Here is a 25071-nt window from a genome sequence, read left to right as displayed (position 1 = left end):
CTTCAAACTTAACGCCATTAACTTCCAGCTGTCTTTATTTTTCACTAGCAGGCTTAACTGGCAAAATACTATTTGATTCCTTACCCTTTCTTAAAGTTTAATAAATTGAGAGAGACAATGAGGAAAGGAGGGGGTGAGACTGAGGGGAGGGAGAGAAAAACATAGGTAAGAAAATAGATAAAGGTTAACAACGGCTCTGGATTACACTCTTATGTTTTTGGCATACTACCCAAGTATACTAACTAGATTCACCAAAGAAATCTCAATTATTTTGGATTGGAACTAGAACTAAGGCTGAAACTCTCATCAACTAGATTTTGTAGTAGTTGTTCCTTGGGGACTAGGAATGGAGAAACGGATAAACATCATGGTAAAGGTGAAAAGTTTAGTGAAAATGAAAGGCTTCTAAGATTTAAAAGCCAACTAAACATTTAAAAGTGCATTTCTTTCTTTCTTTTTAAAAGTAAACTCTACACCCAACATGGGGCTTGAACTCACGACTGACCCTGAGATCAAGAGTTGCACGCTCTACTGACTGAGCCAGCCAGGCACCCCTGCATTTTTTTTTTTCCTTGCAAACTGATTTGAAGTAAAAATGTATGGCAGCTGAACAAATGAGAGAGACTAACTACCAAACTGGATCCTAATGGAAAAAACATAATCAATATCAAGGACAGGAACACTTTATTGCAAGAAAGATACAGAAATATTAGAGCACTAAAAACAGTCCTATTACTACACTGGAGAAGGGTTTGTATCCGCAATATGCAAAAACTTGCTTAGACACAAATTACATCAGGTGAAAATGAAGAGCATTTTTTACGGGGGTCTATGGATTTCTGTCAATTAGTGACCGGAACAGCAAGCACCTGAACGATTATTGGTTGTGATTAGAAACCTAGTGTCCAACAGGTAAGTACCTATCTATGGTTCCTTTTGCCTTCATGTTCTTTTTCTGACATCCCATTAATAATTATACACAAGTGAAAGTAAGCTGGGTAAAATATTTCTGATGGACAGTTGTCCAGGAGATAAAAGGAAATATTTTTTATCAGTAGAAAACCAGGCAATGCTCAAAACCTGTAGATATTTATTAAGATTAGTTCTATTTAGTAGCACATGGTAAACAGAAATGAGATTTTTATGCTTAAGTGAATGAATCTTAATTTTCTGCTAATAGTTTTTCAGATAACTTGAATGCTACCTCAGGTTCTCACATATCATTTCCTGTTTCTTTCCTTTTTCAATATTTACTTGTTGATTAAAACAAGTATGATTTTTAAAAGCCACCATTGTTAACAGAAGGGCAGTGGGGATACGTCAAAAAAATTCTCCTGGGCATTAAAAGTTTACCTGCTTTAGTCTCTTAGGAGAAGGCTACCAAAAATCAGTTCACTAAGCTTTACTTCTTACCTGTTCTCAGAGCTGGAACCTGGAAACACGAAGACTTCTCAAATTTAACTAGTTACATAAAGCACAACAGACCGGAGAATCAGGAAGTCCCCAGCTATTAGCACAGGACTTGTTCGTAGCACTACGTGTGGTATCCTCTATTTATCTACATCATTTACTGAAAAATTTACCCAAAGGGATGAAGGAAATATAAGCTTATGTTCAGAAGCATTTGTGCCTTTCCAATTCCACTTACGAGACCAGGTGCACGGCCCCTGTGGAGAATGAGAATATATGGAGTACAAGAACGAAAAACACTGCTCTATGGTCCAACAGCAAACTTCACAAGGGAAAAGCCAGCTAATAAACATGAGAAGCTGGTCAACTATGTACTTAACTGCAACACGTGTACTAAGCAGTGGGGTTCGCTAGGAACAGAGGTGGTCTAGGAACCTGGTAGCAGTTACTAGACGAGATAAGAGAATACCTGTAGCAGACAAAGCTCAGCAGCAAGTGCCTTCTAGTTTGTGGTGAATTTTTAGCCTTCTTTTGCTTTTCTCACCGATCAGGAATGGAACAGAACTGATTCAGCAGAAATTCTTCATAATTCCTTTTGCTTCTCTTGTCACCTCAACTTCTATTCATTGCTCCCAATTTCAGGGTGGGCTAACTCAGTGATAAGAGATGGGATCTGTTCCTTTTGGTAATGAATCCCTTGTCAGTGGGAGACAGTAAGGCACTGCCATTGTGAAACAGAATGACCAGGCAAATCACTGAACTCCCCTAGTTCACTTTTCTATAACCTTTAGGCGGATAACCTGACCTGTCTACTTTAGCTGCTGTGATAATCCAATGAAATGTGCAGGGGAAGCCCCAAACTCTAAGTATGACATCCAGACAAGAAACATTTATTAAGCACTTATAATTAACAATTGTGTTGTATACAAATGCAGGGTACTGGTCCTTTGTAGTATGTACTTTTGAGTGTTCGGAGTCTTAGAGGCTGGTTATTTTCAGGTTCAACGGTTTGAGTTTACTATTCCTACACATACCAGAAATCCAATCCAGTTCTTGGTCCTCCTTCTATTCTCTCATGCTTCTGGTATCTACACCTGGACTAAGGGTCCTCTACTTGTTGAGATGACTTCATCGTACTTACTACGTGGACACAGTTTTGGCTATCTGACAGTGCTGCCCTTAGACCAGATTTCTACTATGGAAATTTCATTTAGAAGAATTTGACACAAATTTCTTATCACTCTTAATATTCAGAAACCAGTAAGGCCCTAATTTTTCATTTATTAAATGAATAGATACTATAATAGCTTATAACTAATATTTGCAAACAAATTAGTGGTAAATTTTTATTGTACTCAGCTAAAAACAAATATTAAAAAATGTTAATGAACTGAATTTAATTATATTTAAAATATTTTCCCAAATAACATTACTTAATAGTTTCCATATTTATAAATAACTTTATTCAACTGCATAGCTGTATTCTTCTATGTGGTTTTAGAAATGTTACCTATAAATAAGTACTCCTTTCCTTCCTTTCTCCTTTCCTGCCTGCCTACCTACCTAATGAAATAAGCTATTAGAAGTGTGATGACTGCTCTAATTAGGAATCTGCCCCTTCCTAGACACGACATACTGGTTCCAGTGGGAGCTTCAAGAACTCTGCCCACTAGAAAGAGCCCTCTTGATTAAATCTCATAATTTCTATACTTAAGGATACAACTTAAACAATTGCAGGTTAAGTTTTACCTATGGTATTAGGTCAATTTGCAAGTATTTTCCTGTTTTATCAGGAAATAAAATAGGTGGGGTCTGGCTTACTTGTTATCATGATGTCTGTGTGGGGGAAGTAATGGAAGGGTGGAGCATGGCTACTAAACAAGTGCCAGGAGTTACATGATAAAGGGCCACCTCCCAGTTCACTTATGAACACAATTCTTAGGGATGCTGCTCAATGTTGCTTTGCCTTCTATACTGGTTTAAACAAATTATAAAGGAAAGAGCTTTAAATTAATTTGACCTGAAATGCATAAATGCTATCACTTTTCTGAGGCCAGACATTTTGAGAGAGAAGGATAAGGAGGTGCTGTATCACCCCAAACAGCAGCCACTCCTCCCCTTATTCCAGTGTCTGCCTAGGAGACAGGGCTCCTCCTGGTTTGAGCTTCTGCTCACAGGGACTTCATACAAACATTCTACTCTGCTCAGAGACCTCTATCCATATTGTGTATGTTTACTTTTTAAAATAGAAGTTTTCCATATTTGGAATGCCTGGTGGATCCAAAGCTAGTATTGGCTGCAACTGGATGATTGTCAAAGGAAAGAAATGAAAGAAAACACAGCAAGAAAGAGGCATCCAGTAGATAAATACATATATTCTGGGCCTTTGAACTGAAGCTAATCAGTTCCGAAGTTTCACTTGTGATTTCCCTCCAAAGAGCCTAGCACAAAAAGACTTTCTACATTAGTTAGTTCTTGAGTTGGACAGTGAGAGTTTGGGTAACAAGGGAATTTGTGTCCTGGAGTAACCCCCACACGGAAAAAGGGAATAAAAGACTGAGATAATAGGGGACCTAGAAAAATATTTTGCTAGATACAGAAAACAACTGGCCTCATCTCCCATGTGGAGAGACTACAGGACAAGCTGTATCTGTATTGGGCCCATACTCAGTTTAGTTACCCTAAATATAAATATAGTCCAGGGTATAAGTCTCCCTGGATGGGAAATTAACTGTTCTTTATAGACATTTCTATGGGAAAAATGAAGTCTGAGTTTCCAAGAGCCAACTCATAAACTTGGGGAATCCAGCCCATTTGTAAGTTCAGGTCGCTGTGACATTCTAAATGTTCCTTAATAGAGAAGCTGACTTCTCTGTAATGCTGCGTTCTCTCATTCTTGCAGTACTGCAAGTTTTCTCATTTAAAAAATCCTACATATGGATAGATTTTCCTCATTTTAAAAAGAAAAGTTGACTTCCTTCTGTAATTTGATCCAAACTTAATACCAAACAATATAATATACCTGAAATCTCATTTCCTTTTGACTTCTATTATTCTTCAGTGTCATTACTCCCTCTACAGGTAGAAAATGTGAATGAACTACCAACTATGATTTAGCAGGTTTCTGAAGTAAACCAAAAATCCAAGTTAAGGAAAAAAGTTAACTTTCTCCTTGGAAAAGTGTTAATTTAACTAGAAAAAATGTACTCATTGTAACTTTTGCAATAAGTAGTAAATTTCCTATTGTCATTCAAGTATCCAAGTAAGCTCATCTAATATTTAATTTTAGGATATATAACCTCTTATGAGACTAGTTACAGAGCATAATATTTACATGGGCAAATAAGAATTATGGAATCAACAGGCTCAACCCTATCTGGGAGTCTAGGATGCAGATCAGAGTCACATGAGTAGCAGGTATGATTTAATAACAAATCTGATATAAAAAATGCAGGGAGCAAGGGGACGGTGCTTTTTCTTGTAACTGGTACAGCATATAGCATACAGTGTTTTGGAGGTCTAATGTTTAAATAGAGCGGCTCATAAATAGATGACAGGTGACAAGATCTAATTTCCTCTCCTTCTAACCCACACAGTAACAGCTCAGGGTTGTTCATTTTATTTATCCTTCTCTTAACCCAGAGAATCTCAACTCTGGCCGCACATTACAATCATTTGGGGACTTCTAAAAAATTTATGCGTGGGCCTCACCCAGAAAATAAATCAGAGAGAATCTTTCCGAGCGGACCAGGGTACTGGTAGTTTTAAAAAGCTAGTCAGCTAAAATGATAAAACTCTCAGAAGAAAACACAGGCAAGAATTTCATGACATTGGATCTGGCAACAATTTCTTGAATATTACACCAAAAGCACAGGCAATACACAGGAAAAACAGCTAAGTTGAACTTCATCAAAATTAAAACTTTGTGCAGCAAAGAACACTGTCAAGATAGTAAAAACGCAACCCGCTGAATGGGAAAAATATGGGCAAAGCATATACTGATAAGGGACTAATATCCAGAATAAACGTATGTGAATAGACGGTCAACATCACTAATCATCAGGGAAATGCAAATCAAAACTACAATGAGATACCATTTCATACCCGTTAGGATGGCTATTACGAAACAAAACAAACAGAAAAAACAAATGTTAGCAAGAATGAGGAGAAACTGCAACTCTTAAAGAACTGCTGGTAGGAACGTAAACTGGTTCAGCTGCCATGAAAACTGTATGGTGGATCCTCAAGAAACTAAACAGAATTACTCTATGGTTAAGCAGTTTCGATTCTGGCTATATACCCAAAACAACTGAAAGCAGGAATAGATACTGTATGTCCAAAGAAGCATTATTCACATCAGCCAGGTGAAAATAACCCAAAATGTCCACAGATGAATGGATTAACAAAATGTAGCATATACATACAATGGAATATTATTCTGCTTTAAAAAGAAAGGAAATTCTGACACATGTTGAAACATGGATGAACTTTTAGGACATTTCGCTCAGTGGAAAGAGCTAGATACAAAAGGACATATACTGTATGATTCTACTTATTTGAGGTTCCTGGAATGTCACATTCATGGAGACAGTAGAATGGCAGTTGCCAGGTAATGGGGAGTCAGTGTTTATAGAGTTTCAATTTGGGAAGATGAAGAAGTTCTGAGATGGATGGTAGGGATGGTTGCACAACAATGTGAATGTATGTAATGCCGTTAAACTGTATGTTTACAAATAGTTTATGGTAAGTTTTGTTATGTGTATCTTACCACAATTTGAAAAAAAACCACTCAGGCAATTTCAATTAGGAGCCAGAGCTGAGGGCCAGGGTTCCAAAGACCAAGGAAATAAGCCAAGATTGGGAGAGTGTGACAAACTGACACAACAGTATGTCCTTTCAAGCGAGTGTACGTCTCTGATAAAGGAGAAAAACATATGATCTGGGAAGTGTGTTTATAAATTAAATTCTATCATTTCACAAACATAAAACCTTCTATTCTATCTTCTAGAGAAAAGATGTTATCTTTCTGTACTGGCCCTCCTCAAAGTGTTAGTAACATCTACATTCTTCTCACAAAAACTTTGTAACAGGATCTTCTGAATCACATACACAAGACTTTATTGAGAGTTTATGGGCTAGAGGTACTGTGATAAGTGCTTTACCCACATACTTATTTATGCCTCAGAACCATTGCCACACAGACTAAACTAGGTCTATGTGACTCTTAATCTCTCTCTCTCTCTCTCGTTTTGAGCCCATTAACTGAACATTATCCACACATGCTCACTTCCATGTCACTGGTGCTCTTGCCACCTTCTCAACTCCTACAATCAAAGCTTCTTTAAAGTCCAGTTTACATCCTAGATCATCAGAGCCTTGAAGTCATCCAATGAGAGAGACGGGGCATTTAATCTCCACCTTCTTAATAAGAAGGTTGCACTGCTATTTATGTCCCGATGACCAAAGCCCTAGGAAGATGCTAAACTAGCATGAATGTTGGCTACTGCAAGACAGCCCTAGAGACACAAGAGAGGGAAACCACCAAACAAAAGAAACCTCTGGAGACTCAGGATGGTCTGAATATGTGTGTGTAGGATGGAGGGGAGTGCTTCTGGCCCAGGGCAAGAAGGAAGTGCTTGTGCTTGTGAGAAGCTAAGACAGGAAGAAAGAAAACGAGAACTTAGAAATTCTGCTCTCTGGGCACCTGGGTGGCTCAGCTGGTTAAGCGGCCAACTCTTGATTTCAGCTCAGGTCATGATCTCAGGATTGTGAGATCGAGCCCCGCATTGGGCTCTGCACTCAGCGAGGAGTCTACTTGCAATTCTCGCTCCCTCTCCCCACACTTGTGTTCTCTCTCTCTAAAATAAATTAAAAAATTAAAAGATATTCTGCTCTTGCTGCTCCCTCCCAATCACCCTGTATTTGGTATATGATGCCTCACTTACAGGAACTGGGAACTCTGGTCTATGTTCAGGAGTAAAGTTAGGGCAGTCTGCAAAGAAATCTTGCTGTGAAGAGCTGAGAGGAACAGGTGGGAATTAATCCCTGAAAGTCACTGTCTCACTCTTCCCTCTCCATGCCAGTGAGCTGATGAATGACACTAGAAGATTAAAGAGTATAGCCTTTAAATCTGGTTTTGTCCAGCTCCTACCCAAAGCTGAGGAGCTGTATGAGATGGTGTTTGGTGATAATTAATTGCAGTCTTCTGGTGCCTGGGTTGGCAACCCCATAGCTTACCCACTTTCATCCCTTGAGGTTATCAGTGGGGCTAATACAGACTTCAGCAGTGGTTCTCAACCCAGGCTACATATTAGAATGATCTGGCAGCTTTAAAAAACAGGTTAGGTCAATTTCTGAGGTGAGGCTTAGATAGTTACAGTTTTTACAAGGGTCCCCAGGGACACTAAAGCACAGCCTGTATCCTTCTGCATTACTTGAGAACAGCCAATACACAGTAAGATGAGACATTTGAGGACCACAAGTACTTCACGGAAGAAAAACAAAATGGATTCTAAATTATAGGAAATACAGAAAGGATAGACCAGATTAGGAATTTAAACTTCTTAAAGTAACACTAAGAAGGTATTATTATTAGAGTGTAAAAGAAGAAAACAAAAAACAGTGCAGAAATACTAAGTATAAAGAATATTAATAGTTGAACTAAAAAATACAATAGATGAGATAGATAATAGAACACATATACCTGAGGAATGAGCTAGTTGGAAGACCAAATCTCCCAGAAGAAAAACGAAGAGAAAAAGCACCACGAAATATAGTTATGAAAGATTAATGTCCACATAATTGATGCCCCAGAAAAAGGAACAAAGGTGGTGAGAAATTTAGTTGAATACCTAATGGGAGATAATTTCTTCAGAACAAGATGAAAAAGGTCAGAATGACAGGGTCAGCTATCAGTATCAAACAGGAGAGAATGGAAAACCTCAGAGCTAGTAACGCTACAGTAAAATTCAAAATATAAAAAGACAAAAGATTTTCAACAGAATACTTATCACACATTAGATATGTAGTGTTTATAGAAAGCAAATCAACAAAAACATGAAGAAAAGACATCATTGAATCTTTAGGAGGCAGTTATGCCAAATCCAATTCTACAAGAGAAAAAAATAACATTATTAAATAAGCGTTTATGGGAAGAATGGAATAAGGACATTAAACCATTAGTCAAGTGTCCTACATTTCAAGACTATAATTAAAATTGCTTCTGGCCAAATTAAGGTTTCATCTGTCTGTATGTTTCTATTTAGGCTTCTTTTGAGGAATACCTAAAACCTCTACTCTCAAGGTAGGTCTCAATAAAGACAGATCTTGGCTAGTTTAGGTATGCGCATTTGAAACACAACACATGCAGTCATCCTTTCAGAACATATAACTAAAAGACCAAAGGGTTCTATTTATGTGTATGTCCTCCAGGAGATGTGGAGATGAAGTGGATGAAACAGGCATGGATTTAATTGCCAAACACCTCCAGTTTTCCAATAATAGTCAAAATCCATAGACTTCTTATAAATACATTCTCAAAGGAAGGCCTTGTACCTTTTTTTCTGCCCATTTTTTGTAAGTTATGCCAGAGGCTCATAGGAGTTCTTTAGTAGTGGCTTACCTGGTCAATATCAGCATTTCTTGGAAGAAAATAAACAATATTATTAGTGATCTTCTGGGAAAGCCTGAAGATTTCAAAGGTGGACAACAGTTGAGGAATGGTAATAAAAAGAGCAGCTAATTTCTGATCAGAGATATGTTCTTATGTCATAACCCAAATGTATTTTGATACATAACTTTGAGACACACATTTAGATCCTCTAATGGAACCTAAAAGAGAATTAAGTAGCAGATTCTGTAATTCAGATGGGTCAGAGATTAGAAGTTGAGCCTATTCATTTGATTATCCTTGTGGAAAGCAGCCAAGAGTCAGAAATACACTTTCTCTTTCTGCCATTTCCTAATTATTACGAAAACAGAACAGGAAAGCATAATACCACCTCTTTACAGTAAAGAATAAAGACAAATAAATCTGGTCGTTGTGGTTTACATTCTAAATTTTAATTAGCAATTTAGAAACATGCTTCCTGTTAGAGTCAAACAGTTGATTCCTCTGGGGAGGAGAGATAAAGAAAGGGACAAATAATAAATGCTATTCTTTATGAAAGAAGGGTTTGCTTCAGTTATCTTGGAAGAGGGACAGGAAACATTTGAAGATGCAAAGAGAATTAGCACAAGTCAGAGTAAGTCGAAGAAAAGTCTCTGGCCACCCAGAGTCTACGGACAGATATTTGAGGAAACTCCCTATTTCTAAGACAATAATTTCAAGTAATTAATATTTCCTAGTTCTTGTATTATAATGATAAAATTGGATAGTACCCGAAGAAAATATGACTTCACATCTGCCATTCCTCTTGGAAATCAACCACCACTTAATTTTTACATACTGGCTTTTTATGCAAAATAAACTGGAATCTATCAAGTGCTATTAGTATTTCCCCACTTCACTAATCTCTCTTTCCGAAACACACACACACACAACACACACTCACTCACACACACACCATTCTCTCCACAACCACTGTTTGAGTAAACCCTCAGCCTTTCAAAGGATATCCATCAGGAGACATCATGGTCCTGATGTCAAAGGTCTCCGCAGTAGCGTAGTCTGGTCCTCCCCAAGGTGGGCTAAGAAATACAACATCAGCCTTTAAATGTGAAGCCAGGAGGAGAAAATCTCCACAGATGAACTCTATCTTGTCTGCTATTCCATAAACTTCTGCATTATTGCGAGCAAGATCAATCTTCACAGGATCAATATCAATGGCAATCACTAGAAGTGGGAAAAGAAGAGTCAATGACACCGACCTATAGAAGAGTTCATCTTCTGAGCAGTCTGATTTTTTTCTCTGTGTAAGAACTTTTTTTAAAGACTTGAGGGAGTTTGGTACATATACCAGAGATAAAGAACTTAATTAAATTAAAGATTTTAATTTAAATTAGAAAGATTCACTTGCGTAATACCAAGAAAATGTGACTGAAGGACCTGGCTTTCAAAGTTGTGTCATTCAGCCAGCTTTGCCAGAGCAAGTAGTGACAGTTGCCACACAGTATCTACTGAGAGGTAAACATGTGCTCAGCACTGTGCTCTGAATGGCCTGAGCAGCAAACACTTGGAAGGGTCACTGCATAACAGGCCTATAAGACTAGGATTTCAGAAACGACCAATTTCCTAAAATGAGACACAGCTTCCAAAGACAAATCTGACAACTTCTACAGAAAAGCAAATTTAAACGTATTTTGACAAACCCATATAGCCAGCTTACAAAGAAGAAGTGTAAAAACATCTGCTGATAATGTTTAATGAGACATCTTAGGAAGAGGGAACCGACAATGTTATGTTTTCATCGAATGGGCTTTCATTTAATTTATTCCAATTTCATAATTAGCAATACAAACATAAGTTAATTTTAGCTTACTCCTATCTGGCAGTCAATAACTCAAGTGCACCTGTATGTGCACCAGTATGCTGGTGTCAATATTTTATATTTGGAAGGGCTAAGTGGAACCCTGATGCATACACCATGGTTGTCATGGAAACATAGCTGGTTTTCTAGAAAATGCCAGTTTCAAAATTTGTTAACACTTTTGAGAAATAATACACTAAATAAATCACTCGAACAATGAATACAAGCTACAATTACGTGTTGAAATCATGTTTACAATGCTATTTTTTTCTGTTCTAAATAAACTAACATTCATAAGAGAAAAGATGAAAATGCCCTTTTCAGCTGTTCAATCTGCTCCATTAGTAGTACAGAGACAGATGGAAAGATATGCTGACAACACCAAAAACTCAATGGTAAAAATGATTTTTAACATCAAATATATTCAGTCAATCCTCATGTTTTTATCTTCATTTCTCCTAGAGGCTGCTTTGTTTTTAGGCCTAACAGATTATAAGCACTCAGTCTATCATGTAAATGAAATGCTGGCAAATGTTGGATGACATTATATAGAACTGCACTGTCCAATAATGGTAGCTACTAGCCATACGTGTTATTAACTTTAAACTGATTAAAATGAAATAAAGAATTTAGATCCTCAGTCACACTGCCAAATTTTTTAAAGATTTATTTATTTATTTGCAAGAGAGAGTATGTGTGTGCACATGTGAGCTGGGGGAGGGGCAGAGGGGGAGGGAGAGAAAATTCTCAAGCAGATTCTCCACTGAGCGTGGAGCCTGACACAGGGCTCCATCCCAGGACCCTGAGATCACAGCCTGAGCTAAAATTAAGAGTTGGCTGTTTAACCCACTGAGCTACCCAGACACCACCACACTGCCACATTTCAAATGCCCAACAGCCACATATGGCTAGTGGCTATCATACTGGACAGTGCAGATACACAACATTTCCATTATCACAGAAAATTCTACTGGATAGCAGTAATACTGAAGTACATAGAAAGGGAAAAAATCTTTAACATCAAAATGCAAAACTTTGTGGATTCTCTAACCATTCAGTTGAGTATATGCCTAGACAACAACTGGGTCTGGGAGAACATGGCAGAAGTAGCCTTCCTTTAGCTTGGGACCCATATTAGACATTTTTCTTTACCAAATGTGTACTAAGCTACAAAAAGCCTTGGCAAGAGACCTATATTCAAAGAAATATAAATCTACAATATGGATGGTTTCCATATTTTGAAAAAATTTCCAGATCTATTTGCTGCTTTATCAGAGGGCAGATATTTTAATTGTCATGTTATGATACAATGTCAAAATGAAGACAAATTTGAAAATTTTTGAGGAAAGATCATTTCCATGCAATAAACACTGATACGAGCTCACAGGACTGGCTTATTTGGCAAGCACAAAGGAGAACTTTAAGAGTAAATAATTTAAGGGAACAAGAAAATAACTCCTATTCCAGTAAATGTGAAGACAACTTTCATTCTGGCTACTAGAAGACCATATGAGGTGAGACCTGTCATGCCCTGGAGCATGATTTAATAAAGGTCACAGTTCATCAGCATGGGTCAGGGTCTTCAATGTTAAGTTGTCCTTCACCATTTTCTAGCTTCCATATTATGCTTCCAGAATCATACTTTCCTAATTAACATTAAAAACTTTATATAAATTAATGAGACTTAACTACAATTCACTGAAATGGAAGCTACATGTATAATATAAAGATATTGGGGGAAAAAAGCATCTTCACAGTATGACTTAACAACTGATATCTTTAAAATGTCACATTACACTACACTTTCAAAAGAATTTAGAAAGAACAGGGATATCAGAAAAAACTGAGTAAAAATCCTGGCTTCATGACTCAGCTATGCCCATTTGGGCAGACAGGTCCAATTCTATAAAGTTTTCTTTTCTCTGAGAAATAGCACACATACAACCTACTTGACATAGCTCCTGGAACATTTATAGTGACAGAGGGTTTCTTTTTCATGATTCCAAAGTCAAACCACCAGGAGAATGATCTAATACTTAGACGATTTTTAGAGTTTTACAATGCACAAGCTGAAAGGTATTACAGAAGTTATCTCAATTTAAGGTCTCCTTTAAATTGAGGTTAAACGATGTCCAAAGTCATAAAGGTGGCAAAGCTGGAACTCCCTGTCCACGCTTCTTCTAAAGAATGGTTCCCCATTTTAATATTTTTAGTTTTATATACTATTATAATCTTGGCTTCACCAAGCTGTGTCTGTGTAATCCTGGACAAGTTATCTCATCTCTTTATTTCCCAGTTTATCTGCGAAACGCAGACAGTAAAAGATAACACCTCACAAGAGTGCTGACTAATAAATTAATACATATTAAGCACTTAGACCAGTATGTGATACAAAGTGTATGCTTACTATAGGCTAGTTATTATTTTAAATATTTAGCATTAAATTACTAATTATATATTTAATCTCAGCCAAGATAGGCTAAAGCAAAATGAAACATTTGCTGAATAAACTAAAAAGAATTACTTTTCTTCCTTTGATGGCTAATTACCTCTCTTTCCTGTTAAGGCAAACTGAATAGTATTTCCTCCAACTCCACAAAATGCATCTACTACAATGCCACACTTGAAGGACTGGCTGACCCGGCCAGCAATGTGTTCAGCAATCTTCTCAGGAGTAACTGAAAACCAGCCCTCTGTGAAGGGAAGAGCATGTCTGTTAAGATGTTCAGTTTCAAGAAGTCAACCCACGCATAAACACAGCTAAACATTACTATATATTATACATACTTAAGCAAAACTTAGTTTCTCTTTTCCAAAAATTATAAATTACTTAGTTTTAAAAAAAGTTCCACAAAGCTTGTTTAAAAATGCTCCACAAAGGAGCAGTTCCATCCCCATTCCCAATTTCCACCAAAGCAACTGCCTCAATTCTTGCCTGATTCTTTTGTAATATACTTCCAACAACTGAATGCAGTTTTAGTTTTTCTGTTTGAAGTATTAACTACTGACAATTATGGAAAATGGAAAGTTAGCTATTCAACTAGCCAACTCCCCAGACTCCACTGAGTTTCCTGATTATTTCATTTCTAATGGGGAAGCAAACTGACCTCCTTTCCCAATAGAAGAAATTAACATTTTTTTCAGAGAGCTATTTCTCTGAACAAAATGATACACCAATTTTCCTGTTCCCTTTCCTTATCAAAACTTTAAATGGCTCCTCATTGCTGGAAGAATAAAAATATAAATTCCTTTTATAGAATTAAAAAGATTTTATTCAATCTTATTTCTCCAAACTCCTATGCACTTCTTCACTACACAACATTTTGTAAATTATTATAAGAGGTTCACAGAACCCAAAATTCTAACCCCAGATCAAGCCTCCTAATTTTGACAGTTAATAAAGATTCCTTTAGTTATCTATCCTAAAATATAGATTAAGTATAGATTAAACCTGAATGTGAAGTTTTAAAAAACACATATATATCCAAATTGAGAGACACTGTAGAAAATAACTGGGTGCTTTTCTTTGGAAAATGTCAAAATCATGAAAGACAAAAAAGCTAAGAAACTATTCCAGATGAAAGGAAACTAAAGAAACATGAAAACTAAATGCAATACATGACCCTCTACTGGAAGGGAAAAAATGCCAAAAAGGACATGATTAGGATAGCAGATTAAACTAGTCTGGACTGTAGATGATAATATTGCAGCAATGCTAAATTCATAATTTTATCATTGTTACATAAAGTATCCTTGTTGTTAGAAAATACACACACCAAGCGTTAAGGGGTAGAAGGAACTGGATCAGAAACACAGACGGAATGATAAAACAAATGTGACAAATGTTAAAAATAGCCAAATCTGGGTAAAGGGCATTATGAAAATTTTTTTTACTATTCCTGCCACTTCTCTGTTAAGTCTGAAATTATTTCAAAATAATGTTAAACATTATATATGTATTTTACCTCTGTCCAATTTAATCCCATCATCAAAACGGGAGAAGAGCCTGTATCTCTGGGCCCAGTACTTTGCCAGCTCAGGAACAGCAGCTATCTCAGGAGGCAGACCAATTACCTTTTTGTTCTTGTTTTTTTTTTTCTTCTTCTTCTTTTTACTTTCAGCTAAAATAAAAGAATATAAATACAGATGCTCACTATGAAAAAAGGCAATCATAGATGAATTTATCTAAAAAATATAGCCACATTCAGTATTTACAATTTGGGAAGGCACTGCAGGAGAAGCAGGAGGGTACACTGCGAACAGCACTGACTTTAGATTACAGCCTCTATTTTGCTATTTATCAGCTCCCTGAGCTTGGAATGGTAACCCAGGCTTTCTAAGATCCAATTTTTAATTCCTCAAAAGGAATGAATGAATAGTATTTTACCTACTTACTTCACAGGATTGTGAGGACATACATAGATACACTATATAAGTATAAAAGTTATTACTGTTAGAGAAGACACTGCTTTAGTTGGTCAATTATGGAAATCCAAACATTTCTTTAAAACAAAATCTCCTAAGGACTGATTAAGCCCTTAACTTTCAGCTTGGTCAATCCTCTGAATCCAGAAGTGACCTGAAGGTCATATGGCCTCCAGAAAATTAAAACAGGTCACTGCTTTAATGTTAAGAGAAAAGGATCTCATTCATTCAGAGATTGACCTTTTCTGAGATAAACAATTTTTATTAATTTGGTTATGTGGTTTAAGTTCTGAGCAGATTAGAAACAGCAACTTAGAAAGACTGCTGTCACAGCTAAGTATAATGACCAGAACTGAAGTTAACAAATAAAACTACTACATTTAAATGATCCTCAAGGATAGGACTATGTCTTAATATGGTCATCTGATCACTGCAAACAGCACAAGGTGTCATCAACAGCAAAGTGTAGTAAGAATTTTTTAGGAGTGGGGACACTAACATTTTGAGTGAACAGCTCCTTTCTGTGCAAGACCATCCTGTACACGACATAACGTTAAGCAACCCAAAGTACTGAATGACAGTACCCCCAGGTCATTCTAACAGCAAATGTCTTCCAAATGACCCTGAGGTGGTGGTATCACCCCAGGTGAGAACTACCAGCACTATGAGGTAAGGTAATTAGGGAAGTTGGGGAGGGCGGGAAAATGGGACTAATCAGACAACCTGGTATTGAGTCCTAGCTATGCCACCGACTGGCTCTGTGATCTTAGGCAAATTTCTTAGTTTCTCTGAGCTTTACTTTCTGTATTTTTAGAATGAGGATAATCCCACCTACCTCACTGGGTGATTTCATACAGTAAATGAAAATAAGGCACATGAAGGCATTTTAGAAATCTGTAAGTACCACATGAACATCAGTGGTACATGACAATAAAAAAATTTAATCTACCTTGAGTATGCTTTTTAGAAAGAGAAAGAAATATGTGATAGAAGAACACAGCTCTACACACACACACACACACACACACAGGAAAAAAATTAAGAATCAAATGAGGTATTTTCCTCACTACTAAATTAAGAGAGAGACCATCACAATATAAATTGTTTCACTAGAGCAAGTCTAAAATCATTCATCAATAAAAATGAATACACGTCAAATCAAAATTTTTACCTCATAAAAGACTCAATGTTCTACTGAATACAATTATAAAAGAACATTTACTGTAGAATACATTCAAACAGTACAAAAGGGCATAAAGTGAAAATGTGACTCCCTGCTGCATTCCTTACAGGCAACTACTATAAATACCTTATGTCAGCGTACCATCCAAACACCAAACTACCACTACCCAACCATTACCACAAAAGCCAAAAAAGAAAAAAAAAGAAAAAAAAAAAAAAAAGAATTATCAAAAGGAAAACCAGGGCAATACCAAATTTCAAGAGGGATAAAAGGGACTGCCAGTCACATTTAGCCCAGGGAAGAAGGTAGTGGCACAAACCAATCTTCATGGCCTAGACAGAGGTACTCAGTTTTCCCATGTGTTTGACCTTTCATTTTATCATGCTTGCTCAGCCAAGAATGTAGTGTTCTGGTGCCAAATCATAGCCACTAGCACATTTACACTTGCTATGTCTTCTCTCCACTTAAAAATAAACAGCAGTGAATCCTTAGTTATAGACGATTCATAAATGAAGACTAGGGAAGCACATTATCTAAATTCATCAGCAAGTTGAAGCATACTTAGTCTTACCTTCAGTTTCTACGTGAAGAGGACCTGGCGTAATCTGAGTAATACCATCCTCCTTATCTGTAATAGCTACTACTGCACTGTCTCCTTCATTATTTTCTGTTTCAAGTTCACCAGCTAAAGACATGGCAGGACACTTTTCAGGCTCTGGATTACTTGTCTCCAATGGGTCATCACCTTTTTTAACAGACATTTCTTGTTCCTCTGAATCACTGCTTGTGCAGGTGTCTTGCACATTGTCATGAGAAACTGACTCCTGCGATGCTTCCTCATCCATTGGTTCATTAATCCATTTTAGGAATTTTTCTACCTGAAATTTTAAGTCATTACAAGCATGAATGAATTCCAAATGTACATAGAACATTCCCACCTGTTTTACCATTTGGACTTCGCTGAGAAGCTGTTGTAATTATTAGCTCTAATAAGTATACTATATCATACAAGCTAATTATACATAAGTAATTCTGAGCTAACTACACTTTTGTATCTGGACATACCATGACCTTATTAAAGATTTCTTTAAAAGGAAGAAAATATCAGATTAAACACATAATGATGACCTTCTTGTGATCAATTAACACTAAGAGGATAAAGCTGTCCCAGTAGCTTTCCATAAAAGCTTCTAACAATATAACCATACTATGTGATGTTACCATTACAAATGTACCTACTTATTGTTGAGTCATTATTACTAGCTTTTCAAATTATACAGACCTTTCTTCAATGGCCCAGGCTATGTTAAATTGTACTTAGCATCAAAGATAAACTCTAAAAAGGTCTAGTGCCCATCTATCTGTAAGAAAAAGAGCAGTGCTATTTTAGAATGCAAGCTGCCCTTTAATGGAGTAGAGCCAGTAAAATGATTCCTAAAAACTGGGTTTCTTAGAAATGTTAACAAGGTGTTTACAGATGATATGTACTTCCTTGCAAACTTCTGTAACAAGAACATTCTTCATAACAAATCTTTGTGACCTTCCTATGAGTCAGGAAATTGGAAGACGAGGATAGACAGCAACCCAGAATCTTCAAAGGGACAGTGCCTATACATCAGTCAGATATCTAAGGACATAACAGCCATATTTCTTTTCTCCTTGGCAATACTTAGCAGTTATGTTTCTGGTCTTTGTCTATAGATGGATGTATGGGGACTATCACAACCAACATGTAAAAAGTTCTTTAAGACTGATTGGTCGGATACTGGGAAATGTGTTCCAGATATAACTAGGGCTACTAAAATACTAAAATATCACCAGCAACCAACCAATCTAAAATATAACAAAAATAAAGCCAGCTACAAATCTGTCGCAATTTTTGGAAGAATGCTGAAGTTGGGAAGGATAATGTATCCTAAGGGTAAAACGGGGTCTGAGATTTTGTTTTGTTGCCTGAAGGAGCTGCTGGAGAGGTAACTGATACAAAGGTTTTGCTCACTAAAGGTGTTTTTGTTTTTTTCTCCTATAATGGATAAGTATCACTCATCAAACCAAGCAAAAATAATTCTAATTACCCATGTTTTTCAGGTGCTTGGACAGCAGGCATAGCAGAGTCCAAGAGAGGGGACATGAATATTCCAGTTAGCAGTGTAAATCACTAAATTAGCATGAGACTATTAGGATGAACTGGTTAGGGCAACGTTTGATTGATTACCTCTAGATGACCTCAAAATTAAGGCTTACAATAAAATGCTGGACCAAAAATTGACTTCCAAGATCCTACTTAGCCTGAGGCAGATGAGAAATTCTCACTGTTACTATGTATACAAAGCAATTTTATCTATTTATCTTCCCAGACACTGATACTGGCTTTCAAAGCATCCCCTTTTCATACTACTTCCAACTTACTCTATTTCAAATTTGGTTCACATGATATATGCCTTTAGGAAGCAAGGGGAAGAGAATTTTAGGTACCCTTATATCTGACAGAAATTTCCACTTAAAGAGTCAAGCTCACAAAATGAAATTTTATCTGTAAATAAAGAACAAAATTTATACATACCTTAGTCAAAGTTTTGCTTTTTTTGAATGTTTTTTCTGACTCTTCAGTAAAGAAAATGTGTTTGTTTTTCATATTTATTTGTCTTCTCATGTCCAAGAACTTTGACTTATATTTCACATTCTTCTGTAGGTATCTGACCCGCCGATGACTGAAATTTGAAATTCCACCGTATCTGTGACCAAACCAAAGAAAGTTGACTCAAACCTTAAGTTCTATGACTTTGTTTTCTTATATGAAAAGAGAATAAAACCAACAATTTTCACTATTTTTCTACTAGCAGCCACCATTTTAATCTTATTTTTCTAAATTATAAAAATTACGAAATAAAGTTCGAATGTAGAGGAGTTTAAGGTCTTGGTCATATGCTAATTTTCAAGTAAATGTGAAACACCAGTTGGGGATATCAACATACCTTGCATACAACAGAAAGCAGATATTACATAGAAAAATGTAACAAAGAAATAGCAGAAAAATATAACCCCCCTGCACGTTAGGGAAATATAATTTTTTCTCATGGTGAGATGATACCAAAACGCTTTAATATTAAGATTTTGGTACATTTGAGTTACTTTATCTTTTAAATTTTTATTTAAATTCCAGTTAGTTAACATACAGTGCAATATCAGTTTCAGGAGCAGAAGTCAGTGATTCATCACTTACATACAACCCCCAGCGCTCATCACAGGGTGCCCACTGCTAACAAACCCTCAGTTTGTTCTCTATCATTAAGAGTCTCTTACGGTTTGTTTCTCTCTCTTTTCTCCACCTTCCCATATGTTCATCTGTTTTCTTTCTTAAATTCCACGTGAGTCAAGTCATATGGTATTTGTTTTTCTCTGACTTATTTTGCTTAGCATAATACACTCTTAGCTCCATTCACATGGTACTTGAAGGCAGTTGCAAATTGTAAGACTTCATTCTTTTGGATGGCTGAGTAATATTCCGTTGTATATATGTACCACATCTTCTTTATCCATTCATCAGTCGATGGACATTTGGGCTCTCTCCATAGTTTGGCTATAGTTGGTATGAATTATTTTAAAAGTGGTCACTAACTTTTTAACCTAAATTAATCAGAGCTTACCAAAGAAGCAAACTCGTATTATCAAAATAATTAGAGAATATCTGCTGATCTAACCATATGAATTTTTCCAGTCCTAAATCATACAGATCTGCTACAAAGACTTCTCTGACCATACCTCATTTAAGTACCTCTTCCACAGTCCCACAGACTATTAGAAACTTAAAGTGTAATATACAATTTAGCACTTATAAACTCCTGAACAGTTTAGTGTTAAATGTCAGGTGTTATCTTCTAGCCATAATAAACTTCTTTATAAAAAGTCTATTTTATGTTTTTTTTAAAAATATTTATTTATTTTATAGACAGAGCATGCATACATAGTGGAGAGGGGCAGAGGGAGAGGGAGAAGCCTTAGCACGCTCAGTGCTGAACATGGAGGCCTGCCCCATGACCCTGAGATCATGACTTGAGCTGAAACCAAGAGTTGGACATTCAATTGACTTTGCCACCCACAGGCCCAGATGTTATCCTTTTAAGTAGAACTGGGAATCCCAAATAGAAGAAAAGTTAAATTCCAGGTAACAGAATAAATCTCCACAAATGTACTAGAGCAAGAGCCACCCAAGTAATTTCTCAATAAAACTGTATGTGCGCAGAAATAAATTCTGCCAGAAATTTAAACATCGCAATATTAGGAAAATATTTTATATTACTAATCTTTATGATCTTTAGCTTTAAATGCTTATATGAGCTGCAACTGCCTTCAAGAACCATAAAAGAGAGACAACTGATAGTTTAAAATATGTTCATAGTATTATAATTATAAGCATGTATTTCTGTACTAATTTGGATTCAATTTATAAGTCAATTTTGAGATCTATGTCCTTTTCTTGCTGACTTCATAATATATAGGTATCAGTTAAAATTTTACAACTAACAAAATAAGTCTCACCCCTTAGAAATATCAAAGACCTTAATCTTGGTTTAAATCACTGGTGCAAGCTGACATAAATGGTAGGGCTTTGGGGTGCCTGGGTGGCACAGCGGTTAAGCGTCTGCCTTCGGCTCAGGGCGTGATCCCAGCATTATGGGATCGAGCCCCACATCAGGCTCCTCCGCTATGAGCCTGCTTCTTCCACTCCCACTCCCCCTGCTTGTGTTCCCTCTCTCGCTGGCTGTCTCTATCTCTGTCAAATAAATAAATAAAATCTTTAAAAAAAAAAAAAAAATGGTAGGGCTTTAGTGTGCCTTAACTACTCAGTTCAGTCCTCACGGTATATGCAATAGACCCTTCAGTTTTCTTTTATTTTCTTCAGTTTCAGATTTCTTATAAATTTCAGATTTAAAAGTTTGGGCATTTATTCCCAGAGAAAACTTGTACTTTCCACATACAAATGTTCATAGCAGCTTTATTTGTAATAGCAAAATACCACACACAATCCAAACGTCTCTGCATAGATGAATGGTTAAAACTGGGATATATCCATACAGTGAGTACTATTCAGCAGTAAGTAGGAATGAACCATTGATAAACACAGTAACTTGTGGGGAACCGCAAGGGCATATGCCAAGATCTTAGTAACACCTAGGAGTACACACAGGGTGGTCAATTAAACACACAAGATAAATGTGCATGTACTGATAAATCAGGATGTTCATAGTACATTGTTGAGGGGAAAAAAGCAAGCAGCAGAACATGTATAATATTCTATTTTTGTGTTTTATAAAAAGGGAGTAACCTGTTTATATGTATGTAAAAACACACGAGTAAATTAGGAAGGATATATGCCAAACACTGTCTACCTCTGAGGAATGATTTGAAAGATTTTTACTCTTTGTTACTTCTGTTTTGAGTTTTAATGTTTTCATAATAAAAGAGAAAAAAGGCTACTGCAGATTTGAACTTTTCATGACATGCTCGCTATACATGTCAGATGTATATAAAGGTAGACATGTGAGATGCAAGGTGAAAAAGGGAACCATGCTTAGAAGTCTCAAGAGCTTGGCCTGAATCTCTGATGTGATCCTGACCAAGTCACACCTCCGCGGGCTGCAGTTGCTTTATCCATGAAATTGCAATAATGATGTTAGATTGCTATGAAGTACAACTGAGTTAATAACACATGTGAATATATCAAACATGTAGCAATGTCTCTATGAGAGGTTAGTGTTTTAACTGTAATATCTCAAATTCAATCAAATCTCTAACCATCGTTAGCTATTTGAATATCAGAGAACTTGAAGATAGCTGACGTGTTACGATTTCAGGAAGACAACAGTATTTATGTTATATTTATGTATAATTACTTTTGTCCTGAGCCATGCTTGAATCCTAGAAGGGAACCATTGTCATCAAGGTCCGAATCTGGGTTTTCATCAACGTCCAGTTCATGGCTAAACAAATAAACAAAAGGTAAACAGTGATAAGCCATTACATCCAGAGCCCACCAGAGCAGGCAAATATCAAAAGAGACATACAGTCAACCTACACACACTTTCCTATTCCAACAATCAACCACAGCTCACAAATCCGGGAAGACAGGAAAGAGTAGTTTAATCAGATTTTCCAAATCTGATAAAGTACCCAGCAGTGTTTGGAACACAGCAATAAGTACTCAAATCCTAATTACCTCTATTCTTGAACGTGACACTAATACAGATCTCTCCATTTGCCTTTGGAGAGATTGTTTTGAAAAAGATTGCCTTAAACTAATCTCCTTAGAGTGCTATTTTTAGTTTTCCTTAAAAACGAAGTCAGAAACATTTGAGATGTATCAATGCAACCAAGAAAATTACAAAAAAAATATATTAAGAAGAATAAGGTTGTGATACAAGTGATAATAAGTAACCCATGATCATCGATCTATTGCGGATGCCTTCTAGTGATCCCTACTACCTGGTGAGAGTACCAAGTAAGAGAAAGTGGTGAGAAATAATTCTTACAAATTAAGTTAAGGTCACTGAACATTTATGGTGGACCTAGTAGGTTCCAGAAATATAAGTACACCACACATAGTCTCTGCCTCCAGGAACTGAAGCAGGAATTAATGAGCATTGTATACCATGTAGGAAGAACACGATGGAGGCATGCTTTTATGTATATACTAAGTTAATGAGCCTCCAAAGCTTGCATATTGTTTCTTTAGAAGCTGTATGGAACATAAAAGTCTTATGTGGAACACTTCATATCCTGTCAAAGAAATGTTATTAGCTAATATCTAAGTTCTGCAATTTCCACCCTTTCCTTGTATTTTACAGAATTAGCATTTGACCATATCCTACCTATATTACTTGCTACTTGTTTATGTATCAACAGTATACTAGCACTGCTTCCAGAAGAGTTGGTCTAGGTATTAGACTTGGAGCTGCCACTGTTTTGCTGTGTAACTCTGAGCAAGGCATTTAACCCCATTTCGTCTTAATATTCCCATCTATAGATTAAGAGCATTAGATTACATACTTCTGGAGGTCTATTTTAGCAATAAAATTCTGTGATAATATACACTCAGACTTTTGGAAAAAAAAATGAACTTCCGTGAGAGAAACCATATCAACTTATATATTAGTTAAAAGCTGTCATCCATTGATAGCTACTGTCAGATATATTACATGCTAGTTTTTGTCTTCCCAATGAGCTCATAAAAAAAGCATCAGTTTCATTTTAGAAACAAGAAACTGTGGCAGAGAAAGAGTTGGGATTTGCTGGGTGTTCCAAGGTGCAGTGTCTTGCTAGCATGTCTTGTCTTTTCTCCTCACAAGATTAACGGTACTGCAATATAACAAGCACTTTATAGCCCCTCCCTCACGGACAGCAGTGCTTATGCTACCACACTGTGGAGAGAGAGGTAATATGCAACTTGCCTCCTCTTGAGTTTGCTTGGCTTACGTTCAGGTGGATCTTCTTCATTCTCATCTCCATCAATGCTGTTGGGATGTGGTCTTTCTTTGATTGTGTTTGCTTCTGAAGAGTCCTGTGAATCTAAAGAGGCAGAGATATTGCAGTGGATTTCCCTTTTAGTTTGACAACTCTTCTGCCTTTTGCAAAGGCTATCAAAATACTTTTGTTACTTTCCTGCAATGAGCTGTACATGCATTATCAGGCACAGTGCCAGACCACATCTACCTATTTTGTGTATCTACACTCAGAGTCTGAGCATAAAAAAACTATAGCTATGTCTATCTGTTAAAGTTTAAAAGTTTCCATGATTTAACTACTTAAAAAGCAAACTAAAACTACTTTTTCCTCATAGCTATCCAAATCTACACAAAGTAATCCCAGTTACCTTTGTGATAGCTGAAGAGTTATTATATTTTGATGGAACTTTAATTAATTAATTTTAGAGGGAGAGAGAAAGAGAGATCTCAAGCAGACTCTGCTGAGCATAAAGCCCGATGCGGGGCTCAATCTCATGATCCTGAGATCATGACCTGAGAAGAAATCTAGAGTCAGATGCTTAACTGAGAGCCACTCAGGCACCCCACATTTTGATGGAATTTTAACTTAAATCACTCTAAAGACAGCATAATACATTGATTAAAAATGATTTATCCTTATTAAGAAGCAAATACATTTAATTATCTCTAATATAGCTCTTAAATTAAAAGTAACAGCAAGGTAAGCACCACCACTTAGAAAAAATATTTTCAACTTGTGGTAGCTCCAACTGAGGCACCTGTCTGTCTTTCTTCAGACTGGCACAGGCACTGAAAATGGATAACTGACTGCAGTGTAGACAGTGAGAGGCTTTGATTGTATGGGCACAGACTATTTCAGGAGAACACCTAACCACAAACAGTAGAAAACATATTTACATAGAAATGCAATATACACTTTGAGTGTTTTTTAAAATTTATTTATTTGAGAGCAAGAGAGAGCACAACTGGGGGCAGAGGGAGAGGGAGAAGCAGACTCCTTGCTGAGCAGGGAGCCAAATGTGGGGCTTGATCCCAGCACACTGTGATCATGACTTGAGCCAAAGGCAGACACTTAACTGACTGA

At 36.6% G+C, this 25071-nt stretch overlaps 1 protein-coding gene across 1 annotated transcript in view; it reads right to left on the bottom strand.

The window, feature by feature from the left end:
* The window catches only part of TGS1 (trimethylguanosine synthase 1), a 40121-nt gene that overhangs the window by 4613 nt on the left and 10437 nt on the right, over nucleotides 1-25071 (bottom strand). Inside the window, exons 5-12 of the mRNA XM_026516464.4 lie at nucleotides 23934-24051; nucleotides 22380-22466; nucleotides 19049-19220; nucleotides 17057-17363; nucleotides 14843-14998; nucleotides 13427-13570; nucleotides 10027-10243; nucleotides 9032-9110 (exon numbers count right to left, since the gene is read on the bottom strand). Coding sequence (XP_026372249.2) covers nucleotides 9032-9110; nucleotides 10027-10243; nucleotides 13427-13570; nucleotides 14843-14998; nucleotides 17057-17363; nucleotides 19049-19220; nucleotides 22380-22466; nucleotides 23934-24051 — 1280 coding nt within the window. The remainder of the gene's footprint in view (nucleotides 1-9031; nucleotides 9111-10026; nucleotides 10244-13426; nucleotides 13571-14842; nucleotides 14999-17056; nucleotides 17364-19048; nucleotides 19221-22379; nucleotides 22467-23933; nucleotides 24052-25071) is intronic.

The sequence above is a fragment of the Ursus arctos genome, unplaced genomic scaffold (assembly GCF_023065955.2).
Source record: "Ursus arctos isolate Adak ecotype North America unplaced genomic scaffold, UrsArc2.0 scaffold_6, whole genome shotgun sequence".
In the NCBI taxonomy this organism is placed as follows: domain Eukaryota; kingdom Metazoa; phylum Chordata; class Mammalia; order Carnivora; family Ursidae; genus Ursus; species Ursus arctos.
This window is presented reverse-complemented; position numbering and strand designations above follow the sequence as displayed.